Source organism: Dipodomys spectabilis, unplaced genomic scaffold (assembly GCF_019054845.1).
Source record: "Dipodomys spectabilis isolate Male_0828 unplaced genomic scaffold, ASM1905484v1 ptg000492l, whole genome shotgun sequence".
NCBI classification, from domain to species: domain Eukaryota; kingdom Metazoa; phylum Chordata; class Mammalia; order Rodentia; family Heteromyidae; genus Dipodomys; species Dipodomys spectabilis.
Window position 1 is genome coordinate 157,865 of NW_024871169.1, and position 27,394 is coordinate 185,258.

At 41.0% G+C, this 27,394-nt stretch overlaps 1 protein-coding gene and 1 non-coding gene across 2 annotated transcripts; both read left to right on the forward strand.

The window, feature by feature from the left end:
* Window positions 1-880: 880 nt before the first annotated feature.
* Window positions 881-27,394, forward strand: LOC122098798 (zinc finger protein 81-like). Its single transcript, XM_042669256.1, has 5 exons — window positions 881-907; window positions 1,988-2,146; window positions 7,469-7,595; window positions 16,458-16,553; window positions 25,518-27,394. The coding sequence occupies exons 2-5, from the start codon at window positions 2,090-2,092 to the stop codon at window positions 27,212-27,214; spliced, it is 1,977 nt and encodes a 658-aa protein (XP_042525190.1). The 5' UTR covers window positions 881-907; window positions 1,988-2,089; the 3' UTR covers window positions 27,215-27,394.
* Window positions 17,076-17,183, forward strand: LOC122098822. Its single transcript, XR_006145812.1, has one exon. It is a non-coding gene; the product is annotated as a U6 spliceosomal RNA (small nuclear RNA).

Here is a 27,394-nt window from a genome sequence, read left to right on the forward strand (position 1 = left end):
GTGAAATTTTAAAATGGTGGATTTTCGCTTTTTGGGTGCTGGTACTGCCACTTGAAATCAGAGCCTGGGTGCTATTCCTTAGATTTTTTCCCCCTCAATGGTGACACTTTACCACTTGAATCACAGCTCCACTTCTAGCTTTGTGCTGCCTAATTGGAGTTAAGAATCTCAGGGGATTTTTTACCTCGTTGGCTTTGAACCACAATCCTCAGATATCAGTCTTGTGAGTAGGATTACATGCATTTGCCCTTGGCAAACTGGCAAAAGTTTTACTGATAGAACATTAAAGATATATTAAAATTTTTATTGGCAATACTGTTTAGTTGAGATAGACAGATGGGAAGATGGAGTAGAAGATGGAGCATTCAAACTCCACAGCCATGCCCCAATTAGCACAGCTCCTCCTGTGGCTTACAGGACCGAAAACACTTTTCCATTTTTTCTAAGAGGCCCCCGCAGCTTGTCGAAGGAGTGTTGCACAGATCTGTAGAGTATAGATTCGGACTGCCTCCATCCTGTAGTGAGCCAGCCCAGAGAATCATCTCCAGCTCTGCTCCCCGCTGCCAGCTACACAACCCCACATCTCTGCTGAGTTTTGTTGGCGTCCCACTCCTCCGTACGGAATGATCCACTTTCAATATGGCGTACCCCATGGAACCCGTCAGAACTGGGCGCGGCCATGTTCTCTGCCTAACAATGCTGTTGAGGAGCCTCAAACACCCCCAAAGCCCGGTGCTGACGCTATGATTTGCTTTGCGCAAGCGCAGATAATCCTTTAAACCTCGGAGCGAAGCACCAAATCCCGAGAAGGGGCGTTCCTAGGGTGGTGACCGGAAGAGGCGGCTTGATAGTTGTCAAGCGGAGTCAACTCTGTGGGGAGGGATGAGATAATGAGCGGCCCTGGAGGGTGAGTGCTGGGGACTCTGTGGGATCCAGGGTAGCATCATTTGTCTAACTATAGTTGGATAATTGGCCCATTATTTTTTAAGCTTTCTATTTTCGAATATCAACCTTAAGGTTTTAAAGTGAACTTTGAGACCCATTTAAGACCCACCGGTTTGGTGCACTATTTTCAGTATTTTAAAGAGTTAACAATATCTTTTACCTAGGACTTATTTGGAAGTGGGGTTTCTATCACCTCAAGTTTTTATTTTATTATTTTTATTTTTGATGCATAGGGTTTTGCTAAGTAGCTCAGGCTAGCCTTGAACTCTATATCTTCCTGCCTCAGCATTTTGAGTGTTAGGATTACAGCTGGAGCCACCACTCGGCTTCCTAAATTTATCATCTTAATGGATTTCTAATCTTAGTATTTCTGTGTGAGGAAAAATGCCTATATTAAGCTCATTCTTGAAATGAGAGATTTATGGCTTAATCTGTGGTGAATTTTTTGCAGTGTTCTGACTTTAGTTCAAAAACAGTGTTTAATCATGTTGATTGTGTCATGCAAAATTTAAAGCTTTTTTAAATATGCTTCTTCCATTACTGAGAAAGGAGAGATTCTCCACTGTGATGATAATTTGTTCCTTTCTGTTTTTGTCAATGACACATTGTGAGTTAATTTTTGTATAACATGTGGAATTTAGGTCCCCACATGCTTATTTGGTCATAGATATCCAATTGTTCCAGCCCCACTTATTGAAACATTCATCTATTGACTTACCTCATATCTTTATAAAAAATAAACGGTCTACACAGGTCCCAGATCCAAGGGAGCTTTTGAATAGTTTCATAGCTAAAAGTTGGTGGGGCTAGAATTTAATCTTTTATTAATTTAGTATATATCTCATTGTCTTGGGACAAAGTGTATGTTTCTGGGACATTGTCTGCCCCACAATATTCAACTATACTTTGAGGCCACCAGAAAATGCTTATGTGGCATGTTGTATGAGTCTGGCATATGTGCTCTGTCTTTCAAAGTTGCTTAGAGTCTCTGCAGAGTCCTTGGCTGAGACCCCTTAGTGAAGGCTGTAGGATCTTCTTTCAGACCCCAGCAACTCAATTTGAGACCACGGATTCCTAAAGCTTGAAGAACCTGGAAAGTGTGGAGTTGTCAGCAAGAGAGCCCAGAGAAAGGTCCAAACTGAGCATGGCGGCCTCTACAGAGAACTCTCTCCACCCAGGAGAACATGGCAAAGCATATGAGGTGAGGAGAGAGAAGAGGTACCACATCAAAAATTTATCCAGACCTTCAGAACTTGAAGGAAAGATATTGTTTCTTCATTTTACTTTGTAAACATTGCTTTCTTTTTTTTTTTTTTGGTTGGCTTTGGGGCTTGAACTCTGGGGGGTTGGCCGTGGGGCTTGAACTCTGGGCCTGGGCGCTGTCCCTCAGCTCTTCAGCTCAAGGCTAGCGCTCTACCACTTGAGTCACAGCGCCACTTCCGGCTTTTTTCTTTTTGCTTATGTGGCGCTGAGGAATGGAACCCAGGGCCTCAGGCATGTAAGGCAAGTGCTCTACCACTGAGCCACCTTCTCAGCCCTAAACATTGCTTTCTTTATTTTACTTTTTCTTTTTGGCAGTGCTGGAACTGGAACCCAGGGCCTCACAATGTTAAGCAAATTTTGTACCATTGAGCCACACCACCAGTTGGCCACATTAATTAAAAAAAATCAGGCTAGGAATGTGGCTTAGTGGTAAGAGTGCTTTTGTAGCATGCATGAAGCCCTGGGTGCGATTCCTCAGTACCATATATACAGAAAAAGCCAGAAGTGGTGCTGTGGCTCAAGTGGTAGAATGCTAGCCTTGAGCAAAAGAAGCTCAGGGACAGTGCCCAGGCCCTGAGTTCAAGCCCCAGGACTGGCAAAAAAATAAAAAAAGCCATGCACCGGTGGCTCATATGTGTAAATCTAACAATTTAGGAGGTTGAGATCTGAGGATTATTATTTGAAGACACCGTGAGAAGGCAATTGTAGTCCTCTCAATCTCAGTCTCCTCATTAGCTAGGATTACAGGTATGAGCTATGTATGTCCAGCAGTGTTTCTCTATTTTTACAGAGGTCTGGAAAGTCTTTAACAAAAACATGTAATCTTAATGAGCCTAAAGCCTACAGATGATTTGTTCAGGTGAGTGCTTAGGTCCTTGACATTCTTTCCATTCCAAGTAGAGAAAGGCCAACAATACAGGCTAGGATGGAGATTTGGGAACAGGAGAATTTTTTTTTGGTCCAAGACTGGGACTTGAACTCAGTACCTGATGCTTTGGCTCATTGGCTAGCACTCTACCAAATGAGCCATGCCTCCAACTCTAAGAAAAGGAGAATTTTTTTGAAGACACATTTAATTTAATATCAAGAGTGCAATACAAAAGGCCCAAGTACAATGAAGGAATACATTCTCCCATTAACACCAACAACAATGCACTTGTAACACGTGCCTGTTGAATAAGATGAGGGCTCAAGTTCACCATTGAAAAAAATAATGCAGTGAATTGCATCACAGCCATACAAACTGGTTGTGAAATGAATGCTTATAATACTTCAAACAGTTTAAAGCTCATGTTTGATACCATACTTGTTTGTATACTCCTCAGTTAAGATTATATACAGTTTTTTTGAAACCATTCAATGAACAAACCATTGATTGAAACCACATTGATTTAAGGCTCTATTGAGGAATTCAGACTCCTAAGCTAATTAATTGTATGCACTACTTGTATTGACATCTATTATTTGATTTTCTCATGGCTGTTCAAAGTTGGTTCTTATCAAGTGAGTCCTTTAGAAGCAAAATTCATCTAATTTTTGTTGTAACCCAGTAGTTCAACAACAACCATGAAGTCCACAGTCATATCAGTAAAACTGATATACATTGTCTCTAAGTCACTATGCTCAAGAAGAATAAGAGAGGTTTTTTTGTCAGTTGTGGGATTTGAAATCTGTGCCTGGGCGCTGTCCCTCAGCACTTCAGCTCAAGGCTAGTGCTCTACCACTTAAGCCATAGCACCACTTCCGGTTTTCTGGTGGTTTACTGGAGATAAGAATCTCACAGACTTTCCTGCCTGGGCTGTCTTTGAACCATGATCCTCAGATCTCAGCCTCCTGAGTAGCTGGGATTACATGTATGAGCCACCAGCGTCCAGTGAACAGGAGAATTTTAAGAGCACCACATAAGGTAAAGAAATGGGAAGTTGAAGGAGTAGAATCTTCATGATGAGGTGGAATGTGGGGGCGGGGGTTGGAAAAGGGCTGGACTGGCACATATGGAGGTTTCAGGTGAGAAAAGGTTATGCAGTTTAGTTTGTAAAGGAGTAAAAGAAAGAGGACCTGGTAGCACAAGATAATCTACTTTTTTGACAGTCTGGAACTAAACTCAGGGTCTTGTGCTTCCAAAGCAAATATCCTACTACATGAGCCATGTCTCTAGTCCTTTGCTTTTAGTTTGTTTTTGAAGTAGAATCTCACTAACTTTGCCTGAGCAAACAAACTTCATACCAGATTCCTAACTCTTTCTCCAGAGTATCTGGGTCCATAGACATGTATCACCCCTCCCAGATGAGAGACCCACCTTTTTTATGCCAGTTCTAGGACTTGAACTCAGGGCCTGGGCACTGTCCCTGAGATTTTGTGCTCAAGGCTAAAACTATACCACTTGAAACACAGCTCCATTTAGCTTTTTGGTGGTTAATTGGAGGTAAGAGTATCATGGACTTTTCCTGCCCACGCTGGCTTTAAACTGTGACGCTCAGATCTCAGCCTCCTGAGTAGCTTGGATTAGAGGCTCAAGCCAGCAGTGCCCAGCTGAGACCAACCATTTTTAAACAACTGTGCATTTTGAGATAGATTTTCAGCTTTTTCTAGGTTTTCAGACTTGTATATAAAAAAGCGCTGAGAGATTTAGAATACTGTACAAATGAATGCGATTCAGAAGCTCTTAAGTGTTGTAAATTGGCCATTAGAGTTCTAAGTGGTCCTTAGTACAATTATGACATTTTGGAAGGTAATGAACTGAGTTGTTAACATGGTGGCAAAGTATAGAATCAGCAAGAGTTTTGTGAAGAGGTTGAAAGTTTCCAATGAGTACTAAACTTATACAAAAGCCAGCCACAAAAGAAAACCAGAAGAGCACTCAAATAATGAAAATGACATATTGAATGGAGATGTGACTAAAAGGATAGAACATCTAGCAAGTGTGAAGTCCTGAGTTCAAATCCCAATACTACTACAATAAAGAGAAAATCCACAGTCTTACTAAACTATCAGGGACAGTGTCCAGAGTACAGGAATCAGGAGCAGGACTTACCACAGATCCTCAGCTGACTAATTAGAGAAGCAAGGTGGACTGGATGGACTGAACAGGCCCCATATCTGGGGGGAGATAGGGGTTCAGAAGTAGGTTTCCAGTCTTATTCAAGTCATAACACCAAACTAATTGGCCAAGCCAAACAAGGAACAAGAAAGTTGATTTTATTCAGGATATTATAATATGCGCACCCCAGATTCAAACAGTAAAATCATGGTGGGAAAGGAGTGTCTGCCTTACACTTTTGTGTGGAGGAGAGACAATTTTTTTTTTTTTTGGGTCCGGTCATGGGGCTTGAACTCTGGGCCTGGGCGCTGTCCCTCAGCTCTTCAGCTCAAGGCTAGTGCTCTACCACATGAGCCACAGTGTCACTTCTGGCTTTTTTCTTTTTTGCTTATGTGGTGCTGAGGAGTCGAACCTAGGACCTCAGGCATGCAAGGCAAGCGCTCTACCACTGAGCCACCTTCCCAGCCCCAGGAGAGACAATTATAAATGAAGAGGTTGGGCATGGTGGCTCATGCCTATGATCCCAGCTACTTGAAAGGTGACAATTAGGAAGGTCACTATTGACGGCCAGTTAGGGCAAAATGTTAGTGAGACTTCCAACCTCAACAAAACAAGCCACCCTCAGCAGTCCATGTCTGTAGTTTAAGCTACTTGAGAGATATAGGTAGGAAGATTGAGGTCTGAGACTAGCCTGGGGAAAACTGTAAAAACAGAACTAAAAACTAAACTTCAAGCAAAAAGAGCTTGGGGCTTGCCTAGCAAGCTTAAGGCCCTGAGTTCAAACTCCAGCATTGCAAAAACAACCACAACCACAACAATAAAGTCAAAGAGATTCACAGAAGAGGTTCTTTTGTTGTAATCAGGGAAGTGTTTATCAGTCAGCCAACCAGGAAATGATTGCCTCTGTGTCTGACTAGTTGCAAGAAGATGACAGATTTGTTAATCATTCATGAGACAAAGAACAGAGTTGGATAGTGTATGTTAGGCCTGTCTGAAGGTTCAGCCAATAGGGGAAGGTCTATATTTGGCCTTGTTAGATAGTGGAGTAATTGAGAATCTTACTGGACTCATGCCAGAGAGTGCAAGCCTTAGCTTGCAGAAGGCTAGGGGCAGGCTCAATGAATGATTGCTTTGTGGCAAATAGTTCTTCATAAAGGATCACATATAGGGATTTTTTCCTTTTCTCTTGAGAGAATGTCTTGCTGTTTAGGCCAGGCTGGCCTTGAAATCACTATGTAGCCCCAACTGACCTTGAACTTGTGATCCTCCTGTTTCAGCTCTCCCCTCTCCTAAGTGTTGGGACAAACTTGGAATTTCATAACTATTTTCAGGGCTCTGGAGAAGTTCAGTGTTTTCAAGGGTCCTCAGTCGTGTGTGAAAACTTGAGTTTTGTTCTTGTTATTGGAGTAACCACCAAAGGGCAGCCATTCCTACTAGTCCATGTTGACAACCACATAACATTCTTCTGCTCCACAGAATTGGCTGAGCAGTAGCTGGGGGAAGGGATTGGAGAAACCTTTTGGATGTGTTGACAAGTGTTTCCTGTGTGGGATGCAGCCACCCAAAAAGATGATGGTTGTTTGGAGAGATGGACCGTGGCATGCTTGTGAATGACAGAGGTCACTAGTGTCTCTCTCTTGTACCTTCAGACACTGGTCATTGTGCTCATTGTACTGATGGAAAGCCATTATGGTCCATTTTATTCATTTATTGGTTGTTAGATATGGCTCTGGATGTTGAGGTGGCACATGAGATTAAGGACATCAATTCAAAAGAAACTTGGCGAGACAAAAATCTCAAATATAATAAATAGCTAAAATTCATGGGTAGATGTGATTTATGTACTTTTTTTGGTGCCAATTCTGGGACCTGAAACTCAGGGCCTGGGTACTGTCCCTGAGCTTTTCTTTCTTTTTTTTTTTGCCAAGGCTAGGATTCTACTACTTGAGCTATAGCTGTATTTCTGACTTTTTTTCTGGTTAATTGGAGATAGAGTCTAATGGACTCTCTTCAGATCTCAGCCTCCTGAGTAGCTAGGTTAAAGGCATCAAACACTGGTGCCCAGCTGTGATATATCTATATCTATATCTATATATATCTATGTGTGTTCAATAGGCATACAATATATAATGATGGCAATCCTTAGAGGCAACTTCTTGTCTGTCTTTTCTCTTCCCCAAGTTTTGATCTGTTGCCTTGAACAAGACTGTGTTGTTACAGGTCCCAGTGTCATTTGAGGATGTGACTGTGGACTTCAGCAGGGAGGAGTGGCAGAAACTGGACTCTACTCAAAGATGCCTATACCAAGATGTCATGCTAGAGAACTACAGCCACCTGCTCTCAGTGGGTAAGTATAGCTATCCTGTGGGGACTGGCATGAGCCTATTATAGGCTAAATTGTGTCCCCAAGAAAACTTTAGTGCACAGAATGTAACTTCATTTGGAAATACTCTTTACAGAAGTAATGAAGCTATACTGAGGTAATTAAGGGGACCTAATCCAATCTATTGTCCTTATAAAGAGAAAATGTAGGCACAGAAACACACACACAGAGAAGAAAGATAGTGTGAAGACATACTGGAAGAAAATTGCTTGATATTAGAATGACAATCTACTACACATGACACATTGGAATTTATTGGAAGCTAGGTGACTCAACCTGGACTCATCTCTCACACCTTGATTTTGGACTTTTGATTGCCAGAACAATAATATACTAATCATCTATTGTAAGCTTCCTAGTTCATGGCATTTTGTTACAGAAGCCCCAGGAAACCAACACAATATTTCATACTTAGAAATGGGTTAATAATGTGACCACTCCAAACTAGCCGTGTTCAGCTAAACATCAGTGACTGCAATTCTAGCTACTCAAGAGGCTGAGATCTGAGCATTCTGGTTCAAAACCAGCCCAGCCAGACAAATCCGAAATACTCTTATCTTCAGTTAACTAGAAAAAATCTAAAAGTGAAGGTGTGGTTCAAGTGGTAGAGCCCTGGGCTTGAAAAAGTTAGGCAAGAACACAAGGCTCTGAGTTCCAGCTCGAATACTAGCTAGTGAATGTATATGTGTGTGTGCGTGCATGCACACACACACACACACACACACACACACAGACACAAATATTTAGCAGCTGTTTAAATCTCATAGTAAATGTGTCAGAGTAGCAGAACCAAATAAGGAGTTTTTGTCACCAAAGGCCTCAGAGGCCCAGTGACAGAGTATTCCTTTTTTTTCCTGTGAAAAGGACCAGATAAAATTTATCTTTCACTTTAGAAGGGATGTCTTGACATATCCCACACCACTGGATCCCTAGAAATTTCTATGAGGTAGAAAGTCTACTTTTTGTCACATTTACTTTACTACCATTGAGTTTTGTCCCATTCATTTTCTGTCCTCTGGTAAGCAGATGTCTTACGTATAATTCTAGAGTAGTTGCTGCTTGCTGCTCAGTAGGTTCATTTAGCATAAGGAGCCAGATAAAAGCTGTCTTTACTATCAGGTACCATGAAAAAGCATTTGTTGGATCCATTGTTATATACTATTTAGCAAGGAATTTTTTCAAGCAATAAAGCTACATCTGGAACAATGCCTGTAGGTAGAGTCCCCCAGCTAGTTAAGTTTGTGATGTTTCTCCAGCATTTTCTGTGTAGGTTACATAGGCAAAATGAACTGAGGATGTGGTAAGAGTCCCAAGCTCTCCCCTTTCAAGTCCTTGATGGTAGCAATAGTCTCTGAAATCACTCTAGGAGCATGGTATGGCTTTGGCTTTTCTTTTTTCCTAGGTTTTAGTGGTTTCTACTTGGTCTGTCCCACCATCAGAGCCCTCATGTTACAGGTCTGAGACTGTGGGTTCCAGTTAATATTCTAGAATTGGGAATATAATCACAGGACAGGTTCAAGGATCCCTTGGTCCCATTGGGAGGTGACCTGAGCTAAAACTCCATTCTTTCTCTGCTTCAATTCTATATTTTGTGGGTTGTGGACAGGCTTGAACTCTGGGCTTGAGCACTGTCCTTGAGCTCTTTTGTTCCAGGCTATCACTTACCACTTGGAGCCATAGCTCCACTTCTGGTTTTCTGGTGGTTAATTGGAGATAAGAATCTCACTGGCTTTCCTGACAGATGGGCTTCAAATCATCATCCTCAGATCTTAGTCTCCAGAGTATCCAGGATTACAGGCATGAGCCATCAGCACCTAGCTGTTTGTTTTTTGAGCTGATCCTGGTGTTGGAACTCAGGGCCCAGGCACTGTCCCTAAGCTATTTTGCTCAAGACTAGATCTTTACCACTTGAGCCACAGTTCCACTTCTGGCTATTTTGTGAATAATTTGAGATAAGAGTCTTGTGGATTTTCCTTCCCTATCTGACTTTGAACCACAATCCTCAGATCTCAGCCCCCTGAGTAGCTAGGATTACAGGCTTTAGCCAGTGATGCCAAGCTCTGTCTTTATTTGGCAAGACTAGAGTATGGACTCAAACTCTCACACTTGCTAGGCAAGTATTCTGTTGCTGAGCCACACCCCAAGCCACTCCCTTCTCTTTCATAATTCTCTCCACTGACTAGTTAGTCACAGTAGCATTAAAGTCTCCTGGCATTAGTGGTAGTTTAGGACAAGTGTCCCATAATCCTCAAAATGTCAGATTATTTCTTTTTTTGGGGGGGGGGGTTCTGGTCGTGGGACCTGAACTCTGGGCCTAGGCGCTGTCCCTCAGCTCTTCACCTCAAGGCTAGTACTCTACCACTTGAGCCACAGTGCCACTTCCAGCTTTTTTCTTTTTGCTTATGTGGTGCTGAGGAATTGAACCCAGGGCCTCAGGCATGCAAGGTAAGCGCTCTACCACTGAGCCACCTTCCCAGCCCCAGATTATTTCTTTTTTTTAATTAAAAATATTATTATAAAGATGATGTACAGATTGGTTACAGCTACATAAGTCAGGTAAACAGTATATTTCTTTTTTTTTTTTTTTTTTAGCGTTTGCCTCTTTTTTTTTTTTATTGTAAAGATACTATACAGAGGGTTACAGTTACATGAGTGAGGTAATGAGTACACTTCCTCTTGAACATTGTTACCCCCTCCATTGTTTTCCCCCTACCATCCCCTCCCTCCCTCCCTTCCCCGAGGTTCTTTGTTTTTTTTTTTTTTTGATTGTGATTAAGTGATTACATAATTTCCGGAAATTCACAGTATTGTGGAATAATGAAGCTCATTTAAAGTCACAAGTTCATTCTAACTTTCCTGGAGCAAATTGTCTATCACAGTCTGTAATATATAACGGTGTTCACATGTTATATACCATATATGTGATCAGCAGCATGGGGATATTTAGTAGTGGTTCAACCAGATGAGTGGGAGTTCTTTGTTTAAGTCCTGTTAGTTTTGTCATATCACCTAACATTTTGGATTTAGCATCCACTTATCAGGAAGACCATGTACCGTTTGTCTCTTCGTTCTTGGCTAACCTCGCTCAACATGATTCCTTCTAGCTCCATCCATTTCCCTGCAAATGCCATTATTTTGTCATTTCTAATGGCTGTATAATATTCCATTGTGTATAGATACCACAATTTTTGGATCCATTCATCTGTGGTGGGGCATCTAGGTTGTTTCCATATCCTAGCTATTGTGAACAGTGCTGCAATAAACATGGAGGTGCACATGTCCTTGTATATTGGTTCCTGTTGTTCAGGGTAGATGCCTAGAAGTGGTATGACTGGGTCGTAAGGGAGATCAATCTTTAGCTTTCTAAGGACCCTCCAGACTGCTTTCCAAAGTGGTTGTATAAGTGTACATTCCCACCAGCAGTGTAATAGGGTTCCTCTTTCTCCACATCCCCTCCAGCATTTGTCGTTGGCTGAGTTGGGGATGTGGGACATTCTGACTGGGGTAAGGTGGTATCTCAGGGTTGTCTTTATTTGCATTTCCTTCACCACCAGGGATGATGAACATTTCCTCATGTGTTTCTTTGCCATTTTTATTTCTTCATTTGAGAAGTCCCTCTTTAGTTCTCTTGCCCATTTAGTAATTGGTTTGTTAGGTTTGGGAGGGATTAGTTTCTTGAGTTCCCTGTATATACAGGATGTTAACTCCTTGTCTGATATATTGCTGGTAAATATTTTTTCCCAATTAGTTGGTTGTCTTTCTAGCTTAGTTGCGATAGATTTAGCTGTGCAGAAGCTTTTTATTTTAAGGTAGTCCCATTTGTCGAGTCTCTCTCCAACTTGTTGTGACCCTGGGACTCTGTTCAGGAAGTTCCTTCCTGTGCCTATTAGTTCAAGTGTCTCTCCTACTCTGTCCTGCAGTAGTTTCAGAGATTCAGGTTTAATGTTAAGGTCTTTAATCCATTTTGAGTTGATGTTGGTGCATGGTGATAGGCTGGGGTCCACTTTTAGTTTTCAGCATGTGGCCGCCCAGCTTTCCCAGCACCAGCGGTTGAAGAGGCTGTGTTTCTTCCATTGTATGTCTTTGGCTCCTTTGTCGAATATCAGCTGGCTGTAGGCCTGTGGATTTATTTCTGGATCTTCTATTCTGTTCCATTGGTCTTCGGGTCTGTTTTTGTGCCAGTACCAGGCTGTCTTTGTTATTATAGCTCTGTAGTAGAGTTTGAAGTTCGGCATGGATAGCCCTCCCATATTGTCTTTATCCCCTAGAATTGTTTTGGCTATTCTAGGTCTTTTGTTGTTCCATATGAATTTTTGGACTGTTTTCTGTATTTCAGTGATGTATGTCATTGGGATTTTAATAGGAATTGCATTGAATTTGTATATTAGTTTTGGAAGTATTACCATCTTTACTATATTAAGTCGGCCTATCCAGGAGCATGGGAGGTCTTTCCATTTCCTAGTGTCTTCTGCAATTTCTTTCTTTAACTTTTTATAGTTCTCATTAAATAGTTCTTTTACATCTTTGGTTAGGTTAATTCCTAAATATTTTATTTTTTGGGAGGTTATTGTGAATGGGGTTGCTCCCTTTATTTCCCTCTCTTCCTGTACATTATCAGTGTATAGGAAGGCAACTGATTTTTGTGGGTTTATTTTGTATCCTGCTATTTTGCCGAAGTGACTTATGATTTCTAAAAGTTTGGGGATGGAGTTTTTGGGATCGTGGAGGTATAGTATCATGTCGTCTGCAAAAAGGGATAGTTTAACTTCTTCTTTCCCTATGCGGATCCCTTTAATGTCTTTTTCTTGCCTTATTGCCCTGGCTAAGGGTTCTAGGACTATATTGAAGAGAAGTGGAGACAGTGGGCATCCTTGCCTTGTTCCTGATTTTAGGAGAATTGGTTGTAGCTTTTCCCCATTAAGTATAATATTGGCTATTGGTCTGTCATAAATGGTTTTTATTGTTTTTAGAAATGTTCCTTCTATTCCTATTTTCTCCAGAGCTTTTAGCATGAATGAATGTTGAATTTTATCAAAGGCCTTTTCTGCATCTGTGGCGATAATCATGTGATTCTTGACCTTGGCTCTGTTGATATGTTGGATTACATTTATTGACTTACGTATGTTAAACCATCCCTGTGTCTCTGGGATGAAGCCTACCTGGTCATAGTGTATGATTTTTTTTATGTGTTTCTGGATTCTGTTAGCTAGAATCTTGTTAAGGATCTTTGCATCTGTGTTCATCAAGGAAATTGGCCTGTAATTCTCCTTTTTGGTTGGGTCTTTGCCTGGTTTGGGGATGAGTGTGATATTGGCTTCATAGAATGAGTTTGGGATAGCTCCCTCCTTCTCTGTTTCTCTGAAGAGCTTGAGGAGTATGGGTATTAGTTCTTGTTTAAAGGTCTTACAGAATTCTGCTGTGAATCCATCTGGTCCTGGGCTTTTTTTTGTTGGAAGACTTTTGATAGCTTCCTGTATCTCATTATAGGATATTGGCTTATTTAATTTGTTAACTTCTTCTTTGCTCAGTTTGGGCAACTTGTATTTCTCTAAAAATGCATCCATTTCTGCCAGATTTTCTTCCTTTAGAGAGTATAGCTTTGGAAAGTAGACTGTTAGAATTGTTTGGCTATCTTGGGTACGTGTTGTGATGTTTCCTGTGGCATCCCTAATCCTATTAATATGGGTTTCCTCTCTTCTTTTTTTTAATTAATCTTGCCAACGGGCCATCAATTTTGTTTATTTTTTCAAAGAACCAGCTTTTTGTTTGGTTTATTTTGGTTATGGTTTTCTGATTTTCTAATTGGTTAATCTCTGCTCTTAATTTGGTTATCTGGCTTCGTCTAGTAGCTTTAGGTCCCATTTTTTCTTGTTTTTCTAGCTGTTTTAATTGCAACATGAGATTATTTACTTGGTCTGTCTCCATTCTCTTGATGTGGGCACTGAGGGCAATAAATTTGCCCCTCAGGACTGCTTTTGCTGTGTCCCACAAGTTTCTTTGTGAGGTGTTTTCATTTTCATTGAGTTGTAGGAAATGCTTTATTTCTTCTCTGATCTCTTCTGTTACCCAGGCATTGTTAAGGAGTGTGCTGTTCAATTTCCATGTATTAGAGAAATTTCTGCGGTATGCTTTGTTATTGAGAGCTAGCTTGATTCCACTGTGGTCAGATAGGTTACAGGGGATTATGTCGATCCCTTTGTATTTGCTTAAGTTCCTTGCATGAACTATGATATGGTCTATTTTGGAGAAAGTTCCATGAGCTGCTGAGAAGAATGTGTACTGTGTTGTTTTAGGGTGAAATACTCAGTAGATGTCAGTTAATTCTGCTTGAAGTATGGCCTCACTTAATTCGGTAGCTTCTTTGCCAATCCTCTGGTTGGTAGACCTGTCCTTTGGTGAGAGTGGTGTGTTAAAGTCTCCTAGTATTATTGTATTGGGATCTATTTTATTCTGTAAGTTTGAGAGCATTTGTTTGACATATCTGGGTGCACCAATATTTGGGGCATATAAGTTGATGATGGTAATATCCTCCTCTTGGTTTGTTCCCTTTATTAATATGTAGTGTCTGTCCTTGTCTTTCTGTACTGATTTTAATGAAAAGTTAGTATATTTCTTTTTGAGCAATGTCATAACTATCTTCACTCCCAGTTTTTCCTTCCCACCCCCATCCACAAGTTTGAAGTTCATTTTCAACATAGTGTCCAGTGAGTACTATTGCTGCATTTTTTAAATAAGTTTTTTATTGTGAAAATACTATACGGAAAGATTATAATTACATGAGCAAGGTAATGACTACATTTCTTATCAAGCATTGTTGCTTCTCCCTTTGTTTTTCCCCTGCCATCCTTCCCTCCCTTCTCCACAACTACACTCCACCCCACCCTCCCGCCTAAATTGTAAAGTTCGTTTTTTGACATAGCGTCTTGTATATCTCATTGTTACAATGGGTCCACCTGTATCCCTATTTAAGCAATTTGTTTTTTCCCTTCCCCTCCACAAATTATACCAACATCAAATACAGTAAAAACAGGAGTTATACTATGGGAGAGGGACATACAAAGCAACAAAAAAAAAATCACGTGGTACCTTTAAAATACCTTAGAAACAATAGCAAGAAAGAAAAAACCATTTGTGTCCTTATCTTGGGGCTCATTTCGCTTAATATCATCTTATCTGACCTTTTCTGCTTATCTCAGACATATACTATTGCAAATAGGGAAATCATGGAACCTATGTTTCTTTGGGCCTGGCTTACTTCCCTTAATATAATTTTTTCCAAGTCTTTCCATTTCCTAACAAACGGGGCAATGTCATTCTTTCTGATGGAGGCATAGAATTCCATTGTGTATATAGACCATATTTTCTTGATCCATTCATCTACAGAAGTGCATCTGGGTTGGTTCCATATCTTAGCTATGGTAAATAATGCTGCAATAAACATAGTTGTGCTGGTAGCTTTAGTATGGTCTTATTTGTGATCATTTGGGTAAATGCCCAAAAGTGGGATTGCTGAGTCATAGGGGAGCTCCATGTGGAGTCTTTTGAGGAACCTCCATACTACTTTCCAAAGTGGGTGAACAAGTTTACATTCCCACCAACAATGCAGTAGGTTCCCTTCTGGTCACATCCCCTCCAGCATCTGTTGTTATTAGAGTTCTTGATTACAGCCATTCTAACTGGGGTGAGGTGGTATCTGAATGTTGTTTTGATTTGCATTTCTTTTATGGCTAGAGGTTGAGCATTTCTTCATGTGTCTATTGGCCATCCTTCTTTCCTCTTCAGAGAAGTTTCTCTTTAAGTCTTTACACCACTTACTTATTGGGGAGTTGTTTCTCTGAGGATTTGTTGTTGGGGGATTTAATTTTCTGAGTTCCAGGTATATTTTAGATATGAGACCCTTGTCCGTTGTATGGCTAGTGAAGATCTTCTCCCAATCCGTGGGCTTTCTATTCATCTTGCTAGCTATGTCCTTTGCCATGCAGAAGCTCTGCAATTTCATGCAATCCCATTTGTCCAACCTTTCTTTGATTTGTTCTGTTTCTGGGTCTCTATTAAGAAAATTTCGGCCTGTGCCAAGGATACCTAGTGTTTCTCCTATTCCATCCTGTAATGTTTTCAGAGTGTCTGTTTTGACTTTGAGGTCTTTGATCCATTTGGAGTTGATTCTGGTCCAGGGTGATATATAAGGATCTAGCTTTAGTTTTCTACAAGTGATTAAACAATTTTTCCAGCACCATTTACTGAAGAGGCTGTTAAAGCTACCAATTTTCAATGATTTTTTTGGTGCCAGTTCTGGGGCTTGAAGTTAGGGTCTGTGCACTGTCCCTGGGCTTCTTTTGTTGAAGGCTAATGCTCTACCACTTGAACCACAGCCCCATTTTCAGCTTTTTTTGGTAGTTTCATTGGCGATAAGAGTCTCACAGACTTCCCTGCCCAAGCTGGCTTCGAATTGCAATGCACATACGTCAGCCTCCTGTGTAGCCTAGGATTACAGGTGTGAGCCACTGACACTTGACTCAATGTTTTTTTGCATGTAGTAGCACTAGAAAAGGAACAAAGACCTGGTGAGAAAAAGTGAGAGAGAGAGAGAGAGAGAGAGAGAGAGAGAGAGAGAGAGAGAGAGAGAGAGCACTTTCAGCTGCTGGGCCACCTGCTGAACTTGTGGCATATGGGATGATATTGACCTTGATTTGTCTGAGGTCCTTCATCTGCTTTTCACCTCTGTGATTATTGCACTGTTCTCAAAGAAATGTACTTACTTCCCAAAGAGTAAATAGAAAGCAAATGTCTGAACACAATTCTTTATCTATAATATTCTCTTGACAGGGTTTGAAGTTCCGAAGCCAGAGGTCATCTTCAAGTTGGAGCAAGGAGAGGAACCATGGATGTTGGAGGATGAAGTCCCACATCAGAGCTGTTTTGGTAAGTGTGAATCAGGCACAGAGATAAGTAAGTATTTTCTTTCCTTCTGAAACCGGTGATCATTGCTACTGTTTTTCCTCCCAATATGGGGGATGGAACTCAGGACCTCATGTTTGTCATTTAAGCTGTGCTTTCATTCCTTTTGCTTTTAGATTCCTCACTTCTCTACACCTTCCATCCTCTTTCCTATCTTCTGACTTTATGGTCACTGTCACTTAGCAATTTTTCTTTCCTATTTTCCAGTATTTGGGGTTTGAACTCAGTGTCTCAAACTTGCCCAACTGGCATTCTGCCACTAGAGCCATATTCTAGCCCTGTTTTTTGCTGGTTGTTTTGGAGATGGAGGCTCATGGACTTTTCTGCTTAGGCTGGCCTCGATACGTGATCCTCCAGATCAGAGCCTCTTGAGTAACTAGGACTACAGGTATAAGCCACTGGTATCCAGCTCATTTTTTCTTTTGAAATAAATGTTAAGGTATTATTTACATAGAATAAGATGTATCCATTTAAAGTGTACACTTTGTGCTCACTTTGGTAGTATATATGCTAAAAATTGGAACAATACACAGAAGATTAGCATGACCCCTGTACAAGGATGATGTGCAAATTTAAGAAGTGTTCCAAAAAATAAAGTGTGCATTTTGATGTATTTTCATAAAGATACACCAGTTTAACAACCCACTGAATCATGTATGTGACATTCCATTACACAGAATATTTCTTTTTTTTTGGGGGGGGGGGTTCCAGTCGTAGGCCTGAACTCTGGGCCTAAGCGCTGTCCCTCAGCTCTTCAGCTCAAGGCTAGTGCTCTACCACTTGAGCCACAGCGCCACTTCCAGCTTTTTTCTTTTTGTTTATGTGGTGCTGAGGAATTGAACCCAGGGCCTTAGGCATGCAAGGCAAGCGCTCTACCACTGAGCCACCTTCCCAGCCCAACACAGAATGTTTCTGTATGCCCCTTGGACTCAGTAGCCAGAACCACCTTGGTTCTGGGCAACCACTGACATGCTTTTCTTCACTGCAGATGAGACTTGTCTTTATTAGGGCTTCATGTAAATGGAATCATATCCTGTGTACTCTCTTGAGCCTGACTTCATTCATTTAGTACAATGATTTTGTAATTTATCCTTGTTACCAAATATGTCACTAGTCTTACTCCTCTTAAATTCTGAGAAATATTCCATGGTGTGACTATACAGGTTGAGCATCACTCATTAAAAAATTAAAAAGCTAAAATGCTCTGAAGTCTGATTTTGGATTGCTTATTTTTATTTTATTTTATTTTTGTTGGTCATGGGGCTTAACTATGGGCCTGGGCGCTGTCCCTCAGCTATTCAGCTCAAGTTGAACACTCTACCACTTGAGCCAAAGCACCACTTCTTATTTTTTTGGTGGTTTGTTGGAGATAAGAGTCTCATGGACTTTCCTGCCTGGGCTGGCTTTGAACTGCAATTTCCAGATCTCAGCTCTCTGAGTAGCTAGGATATCAGGTGTGAGCCACCAGTACCTGGCTGCTTAATTATTTTTGAAGTAGGGATGTTTTAACTGATAAAATCAATGCAAATATTCTAAAAGAAAAAGAAAAAAACCTCTGCTCACACCTGTAATCCTAGCTACTCAGGGGGCTGAGATGTGAGGACTGCAGTTTGAAGCCAGCCTGAGCAGAAAAATCATCAAGACTCTATCTCTAATTAACTAGCATAAAGCTAGAAGTTGAGTTATTACTTAAGTGTTAGAGCACCAGCTTGGGTAGAAAAGCTAAGGGATAGCATCCAGGCCTCAAGTTTAAGGCCCAGTAATCACATACACACAGAAATCTCCAAAATCTAGAAATCTTTTTGTCTCAATTATTTTGGATAAAAGGTACTTAAACAGACTTATAATTTGTTAATCTATACATGTGTCTATGGATAGCTTATTAAAATTTGGTAATTATAAATGAAGCTGCTGCAGTCAAATTTGGTTCTTTTTGTTTTGTTTTGTTTTGTTTTTGGTGGTACTGAAGTTTGAACTCAATTTCTTTCACTTGCTGGTCAGGCACTCTACCACTAGAGCCATGCTTCTAGCCCTTTTTGCTCTGGTTATTTGTGAAATAGGATCTCATACTTTTTGCCTGACTTCAGATTGTGATCCTCCTACTTCTACCTCTGCCTAGCTGGGATTATAAGATAACCATTCCTGTTTTCTTATTTTTGTTTTTTGTTTGTTTTGGTGGTACCAAGGTTTGAATTTAGGGCTTCATGTTTGCCAAACAGGTGCACTACTGTTTGGGCCATGTCTCTAGCCATTTTAGCTCTGGTTATTTTTGAGATAGGCTTTCCTTTATTGAGTGGGCCACTCTGGACCACAACCCTCCTATTTATACTTTCTGTTATAGCTTAGATGACAAGCACATGCCACTATGACCAGCTTTCTCTGATGAGATGGGTTTTTGTGAACTGTTGTTTTCTTTTTCTCAGGCTGGCTTGTTACATGTCCCCAGTGACTTACTTCCTTCAGCTAGGCCCCAACTTTGTTTTTATTACCTTCCAATAATGCCATCCTGTTATGACCACATCAAGGAATTAATCCATTGATGAGATCAGAGCCCCTAGGATCAAATCACTTCACAGAAGACCATCAGCTTTCAACCAAGTCTTCAATATGTGGATTAGGGGGGCATTTTTTACCTAAATCCTAACCTTTGGGAAAATTCCAGAGATTGGACTTGCTGAATCATACATACATGTATACTGGCCTTTAACCAAAAGATTGCCAAACTGTCTGCAAAATCAGTTATATGATTTTATGTTCCCAAGAGCAATAATATAGTTATTCCTGTTGCTTCACCTCCTCCTCAACATTTACTAGTATCAGTCTTTCATTTTTGTTATTCAACTGTATGCACAATAGTGTTGCAGTATGATTTAAGTTTTATTCCTCTGATAAGAGTAAAGGTCCGATCGTGGGGCCTGAACTCTGGGCCTGGGCGCTGTCTCTCAGCTCTTCAGCTCAAGGCTAGTGCTCTACCACTTGAGCCACAGAGCCACTTCCGGCTTTTTTCTTTTTGCTTATGTGGTGCTGAGGAATCGAACCCAGGGCCTCATGTATGCAAGGCAAGCACTCTACCACTGAGCCACCTTCCCAGCCCCGCTTAGCGTCTTTTATACATTTGTTAATGAAACATCTATTCATGTCTCCTGCTTTTACTGGGTTGTTTGTCTTTGTCTTATTATTGAGGGTGTTTTGTTTTATTTTGAAAATGATGTCTTTCTATGTAGGCTAGACTGGCCTTAAATGTTCAATCCTGTCTACTGTCTCCTAAGTGCTTGGATTATAGGTGAACCCCACCAGGCATAGTAGATTTTTTTTAATCATCTTTTTTGTTTTAGGTGCATAGTATTCTTTTTATATATGTATGTGATGGAAGGACCAAGGCTCGCTCTCTGTGGTGTGTGTGTGTGTGTGTGTGTGTGTGTGTGTGTGTGTGTGCTGGTCAACTCAGGGCCTGAGTGCTGTCCCTGAACATTGTTTGTTCAAGGCTTGCACTCTACCACTTGAGCCACAGCTCTACTTCTGAATTTTTTTTTTTTTTTGTCGGGCATAGGGCCTGAACTCTGGGCCTGGGTACTGTCCCTTAGCTCCTCAGCTCAAGGCTAGTGCTCTACCACTTGAGCCATAGAACCACTTCTGGTTTTCTGGTGGTTTATTGGAGATAAGTGTCTCATGGTCTTTCCTGCCCGGGCTGGCTTTGAACCACAATCCTCAGAGCTCAGCTTCCTGAGTAGCTAGGATTACAGGCATGAGCAACGAGTGCCCAGCTCACTTCTGACTTTTTTATGCTTAATTGGAAATAAAGAGTCCCATGGGGGCTGGGAAGGTAGCTCAGTGGTAGAGCGCTTACCTTGCATGCATGAGGCCCTGGGTTCAATTCTTCAGCACCACATAAGCAAAAAGAAAAAAGCCGGAAGTAGCTCTGTGGCTCAAATGGTAGAGCACTAGCCTTGAGCTGAAGAGCTTAGGGACAGCGCCCAGGCCCAGAGTTCAGGCCCCACGACTGGACCCCCCCCCCCCCAAAAAAAATAAAAAGAGTCTCATGGACTTTTCTGCCCAGACTGGCTTCGCACCATGATCTTAGCATCTTGAATAGCTAGGGTTATAGTCATGAGCCACTGGCATCCAGCTAAGGCTCATTTTTAAAATACTGATATCTATTTGTTCTAAATTGTTGAAGAAGTTTGATTTGTTTCATTGAATTTCTTTGGCATGTTTCCTAAAATTGATTTATTTTCTGAACTACCGGAGCGGTTAAATCCCAATAAACACATTAAAACTGCAAATGTAAGGCAAGAATGCAAGTAATTCATGAACCTACCACTGTTTTGTTCAGTTGACCATGAGGATGAAGTTTAGGAGAATTGGCATCTTAAGCATGGCATAGTTCTGCAGTCATTTATGTATTTTAATGCCTTTTAGCAGAGTTTTATTCTTTTCAATGTAGAGATCTTATGCACCCTTCATTAATTTTATCTCTAAGTATTTGATGTTTTTTTCAAACTGTTATAAATGTCTGCATTGTAATTTTATTTTGGGATTGTTCTTTGCTAATATATAATAACAATGTAAATTAAAAAAATTTTCAGCTTGTTAGTACAAATTGCTGGCAATTGATTTTTGTACACTGACTTTGTATGTTACTGAATCTACTAATTCGTTTTCTTATAAGTTCCTTGGGGCTTTTTCATCTAAGTAATCATTATCTAAAAATAGAGACACGTTGACTCCTTTTCCAATCTCAGGCTTTTGATTGCTTTGCCTTTCCTTTAAAAAAAAAAAAAAAACTAAGACTAAAGTATAGTTGAGTGCTGTGAGCGTGGGCATGCTTTCTTTCCCTGTTCCTGATATTAGGAAGGAGAATCAAGGTTTTTCACCCTTAACTGTTATGTAAGCTGTGGGATTTTGCTAGCTGCCCTTTATGAGGTTATGTAAGCTCCTTTCAATCCTAGCTTGGTGAAGTGCTTATTTTTTTTAAACATGGTTGAGTGTTATCTTTTGCCAAGTACTTTATTTCTTTTTTTCTCATTACTTCTGCTAATATGGTGAGTTTGTTTCTGGATTTTTTAACTATTGAATTAACCTTGCATTTCTCAGATAAATACTGGTTAGATTTGGCATACTCTCCTTAATACATAATGTTGGATTCTATTTGCTAATATTTTGTTTAAAACATTTGCAGTTTTCATGAGTAATTCTGATTCCACAGTTTTCGTTTTTTGCAATGTTTTTGTCTTGTTTTGATATTAGAGTTATGCCGACCACATAAAAGGAATTTTGAAGGGTTCCTTTTTCTGCCTTTTTTGCCTGTCCTGGGGCTTGAACTCAGGGCCTGGGCACTGTCCCAGGCTAGTGTTCTACCACTTGAGCCACAGCACTACTTCCAGCTTTTCTGTGTATGTGGTACTGATGAAGTGAACCCAGGGCTTCATGCATGCTATGCAAGCGCTCTTCCACTAAGCCACATTCCCAGCTCTGCTTTTTTGAAATACCTCTCTAAGACTATTGTTTTTATGCTTCATGGAATTCACCAGGAAAACAATCTAGACCTGAAGTCTCCCTCCTTCCCTTCTTCCCTCTTTCTCGTCTTCCCTTCTTTTTTTTTTTTTTTGTCAGTCGTGGGGCTTGAACTCTGGGTCTGGGTGCTGGGCCACAGCTCTTGAGCTTTTCAGCTCAAGGCTAGTGCTCTACTACAGTGCCACTTCTGGTTTTCTGGTGATTGATTGTAGATAAGAGTTTCATGGGCTTGCCAGGGCTGGCTTTGAACCATGATCCTCAGATCTCAGCCTCCTGAGTAGCTAGGATTACAGGCATGAACTACCGGTGCCCAGTATCTTCCCTTCTTTAAGACAACATACTGAGATTAGTATGTTGCCTAAGCTGGACCCAAACTTACAGTCTTATTGTCCAGGCCTCTTGAGTGCTGGGATCTGAAATTTTCTTGATGGGAATTTTTGTATCAGTCCTGGGGCTTGAATTCAGGGCCTGGGTGCTATTTCTGCCCTTTTGTGCTCAAAGCTAGTGCTCTACCACTTGAGCCACACAGCTCCAATTCAGGATTTTTGGGTCTTAGTTACCTTTTAATTGTGATCCCAGATCTCAGCCTCCCAAGTAGCTAGTATTACAAGGCTTGAGTCACAGGTCACATTATTTTGAAGCATCTCATGTTCTTGTTGTAGCAGGCAATTAACTATGTTGGACTCAAACAGGAAACACAGTCTCACTTTAAGTGTTAGCACCCAGCCCTCAGTCCCACTTTGCTTTCTGTTTGCCCAGGCCATGCAGCATGGAGGTGTCAGGCAGAGACTCATGCAGAGTTTTTATATGGTATTTGGGGTTTATACCTTTTTGTTTTTCCTTTGGGGGTTGTGCTCCTGGGCACCCTGTCCCCCTTCTCCTGATTCCTCTCGCAAAAGGATAACAAGATTTTAAAGAAATTTCAGTGGTTCCACACTCTTGGTAAGAGTATAGTTATTCCACAGGAACTCATGAAAAGAGGGAAGCACTTGCATACTGGTTACTTCCAACTTTTAACTCCCCTCTAAATTCTGCCTCCTTTTCTTTTCTTTTTTTCTTTTTCTTTTTTTTTTTGGGTCCGGTTGTGGGGCCTGAACTCTGGGCCTGGGCGCTGTCCCTCAGCTCTTCAGCTCAAGGCTAGTGCTCTACCACTTGGCTCTACCACTTGAGCCACAGCGCCACTTCTGACTTTTTGCTTTTTGCTTATGTGGTGCTGAGGAATCGAACCCAGGGCCTCATGCATGCAAGGCAAGCGCTCTACCACTGAGCCACCTTCCCAGCCCTCCTTTTGTTTTCAAGTCAAGATATACCCTAGTGAAAACTAAGAAAGCTAAAAGTTGATTCTGTGAGTAGCTTGAGGTATAGCTCAGTGGTGAAGTACTTGCCTAGCATGTGCAAGACCCTTGGCTCCATTCTCAAGAGCATAAAAACTTGGTTCTTTAAAGATCAGTACTATTAATTAATAACTATGATTAGTCAAGAAAGAAAAAGAAAGGCTATAAATAAAAGAAGCTTTTTTTTTTTTTTTTACATTTTGGGCTGTCTCTGAGATATTGTGCTCAAGGCTAGTGCTCTACCAATTGAGCCACAGGTCTGCACTTCCAGCTTTTTGGTGTTTAATTGCAGATAAGGCTCTTACCAACTTTCCTGCTTGGGCTGGCTTCAAACTATTATCCTCAGTTCTCAGCCTCCAGAGTAGCTCAGATTATAGGCATGAGCCATAGGCATCCAATTTATTTTTACAAATTTCATAGACATTAAAATGATAGTAAATGGATGGGGTTGAGAAAGATTGGGGAAAAATGATAGAGGGGGTGACATTGTTCAAGATGCATTGTATTTATGTTGAATTGAAATTCCCTTGAACAACCACATAAAAATAATGAAAATTACATTAAAATGATATCAAGGATCAAGTGTGATGTGCAGGCCTGTAACCCAGGAGGAAGAGCTTGGAGAATCTCAATTGAATGCCAGCCTGGCAAAATTAAGGAGATACTATCTTAAAAGGAAAATACAAATAAAAAGGCTGGGCCATGGCTGAAGTGATAAAGCATTTGAAAGTGCAAGGCCCTGGATTTAATCCTCAACACTGGAAAAAGAAAAGAGAAGAATCTAATGTACCTCATGGAAATGTCCATACTCTCGAAGGGAGTGCTGTATGAATTATGTTAAAGTTAATTTGCAGTAACGAAGAGATTATGAGATACATCGATTTAACTGCTAAATAAAGTTACTCCTCTTATAGAGGAATACATTTTTATTATGTTTATTCCAGAATCCAGGCTTCTTCAGTACAGTAATCCACCATCTTTTAGATTTTTCTAGAATCTACCTGTTTGATCTTGTGTTGCTGCTAATTCCACATTCCAGTGGGCAGAAAAGTAGCCATATAGCCATATAGCCATAGCAATCTGCAAAGGAGGCTGAAAAATGTTGTATGGTTAGGCAGCCATATTCCTTTAATGCAAACAAATGAGGAGATACCCTACTTGACAGTTGTCTGACTCTACCACAGATGGAGTCTCTCCTTTTTTCCATTACTGGGGCTTGAACTCAAGGCCTCATGTTCTTGCTTGGGATTTTACTCGTTTGACACTCTACCACTTGAGCCACACTTCACTTTGGCTTTTTTTCTGGCTAATTAGAGATAAGAGTCTCACAGACTTCCCTTCCTGAACGTTTTTTGTTTTGGTTTTGTTTTTTTGGTCAGTCGTGGGGCCTGAACTCTGGGCCTGGGCGCTATCCCTCAGCTCTTCAGCTGAAGGCTAGCAGTCTACCACTTGAGTGTCAGCCCCACTTCCGGCTTTTTCTGCTTATGTGGTGCTGAGGAATTGAACCCAGGGCCTCATGCATGCAAGTCAAGCACGCTACCACTGAGCCATCTTCCCAGCCCCCAGACTTCCCTTCCTAAGCTGACTTTGAACCATGATCCTCAGATCTCAGTTTCCTGAGTAGCTAGGATTATAGGCATGAGCTACTACACTTGGCCCAAATCCTTGTCTTATCCATTATTGATTCAACCCACTTGATAGCCAAGCTTCCTACTAGCATAGAACTAAGCTCTTATGTTAAATTCCAGTTTCCACTACTTTATAACCAGGTGTGTTGGCAAATCATATAACAATTAAGGACTTTACTTTCCTTGTCTACAGAAGGTAGACAAAGAGAACTTTGGAAGGTATTATATGAATTCATATGTATGATTTTCCCAGGACAATGCCTGAGCTAGTAGAGGAGTCACAGAAGAGGTCAGCAATAAAAATTTATCTATATGTATTTCTTATAACCTTTGCCATTGTCACTGTCATCATCATCTTTACTGACTTTCAGGTGTTCAACTGGGATTTATTTATGGGCACTTATTTTTAGATATTCTTCATGTCAATTTTACTTTTTCTTCTTCCCCTTTAGATGGCAAGTTTGGGAGCAAGAACTCACAAAGAAGAATTTCCAGCCAAAATCCATTTCATAGTGAAATAGAAATTGACCATAGGAGAGATGATCCATTGTATTCCATTTTAGAAGACCTATGGCAAGATGCTGAACAGATACAAAGGTGTAAGGAAAACCAGAAAAAGCTGCTGAGCAATGCTGCTTTCCTCACTAAGAAAACATTGAGTACAGAGTGGGAATTCAAATATACAGACATGAGGAAATATGTACTTCCAAGTCCAGAACTTACACCTGCACAGAAGAGACCCCCCAAACCTAACTCATTGGGGAAGCATTTTAAACATAATTTAGATGTCCATATTCATAATAAACACAGTTCAGAAAAGAACTTAGATAAAATTATTGGGCAAGGTGAAGTTTTTACCCAGGGCACTTCTTATACTAACCATGCAAATTCACCTGCAGGAGTGACATTCTATGGAAGTAATCCATGTGGAAAAGTCTCTAGCCCTAAACAAAATGGAAAGCCTCCTATTGTGGAGAAAGCAAACACGTGTACTGAATTTGGGAAAGTCTGTACCCCTAAATCACGCCTTTTCACACCTCCAAGAATTCACAGTGTGGAAAAACATCATGACCTTAGCAAATGTGCAAATGGTTTACCACAGAAGCCACTACTCAGCATATACCTGAGAGTACACAGAGATGAAAAACTGTACATATGTACAAAATGCGGAAAGGCCTTTCTCCAAAATTCAGAATTAATGGTGCACGAGAAAACTCACACAAGAGAGAAACCCTATAAATGCAGTGAATGTGGGAAATCATTTTTCCAACCATCGTCTCTCCTCAGGCACCAGACAACTCATACCCGAGGAAAAGTCTACGAGTGCGGTGAGTGTGGGAAAGGCTTCTCCCTGAACTCAGCCCTCAGTGTCCACCAGAAAATCCATACTGGAGAGAGGCACCATAAATGTAATGAGTGTGGGAAAGCCTTTACCCAAAAGTCAACACTCAGAATGCACCAGAGAATTCACACGGGGGAGAGATCCTATGTGTGTGCCCAGTGTGGCCAGGCCTTCATCCAGAAGGCCCACTTGATTGCTCATCAGAGAATTCACACAGGAGAAAAGCCATATTCATGCAGTGACTGTGGCAAGTCTTTCCCCTCCAAGTCCCAACTCCAGATGCATAAGCGAGTCCATACAGGAGAAAAACCCTACGTATGCACTGAATGTGGGAAGGCTTTCACCAACAGGTCAAATCTCAACACTCACCAAAAATCTCATACCGGAGAGAAGTCGTACATATGTGCTGAATGTGGGAAGGCCTTCACGGACAGGTCCAATTTCAACAAGCACCAGACCATTCATACTGGAGAGAAGCCATATGTGTGTGCTGACTGTGGGAGAGCCTTCATCCATAAGGCAGAGTTAACTGCACATCAAAGAATCCATACTACTGAGAAGCCTTATAAATGTCCTGACTGTGCGAAGTCCTTCTCCAAGAAACCACATCTGAAGGTGCACCAACGAATTCACACTGGGGAGAAACCATACATATGTGCTGAATGTGGGAAGGCCTTCACCGACAGGTCCAATTTCAACAAACACCAGACCATTCACACTGGAGAGAAGCCCTATAAGTGCAGTGACTGTGGGAAGGGCTTCACCCAGAAATCAGTGCTCAGTATGCATCGCAATATTCACTCCTGAAAGTAAATCCCATTTCCTAAAGAGAGGGAGCCTCTTCACAGATGCTGGGCCCATATGTACATTACACCATTCACCTGAGACCAATCCTTCATGAATGCATTGTCTGAGAAAGTGTTCATTAGCCTATCTCACCCAAGATGAGAAAAAATGACATAGAAGGTACCCTGTAAGAGTGCATCA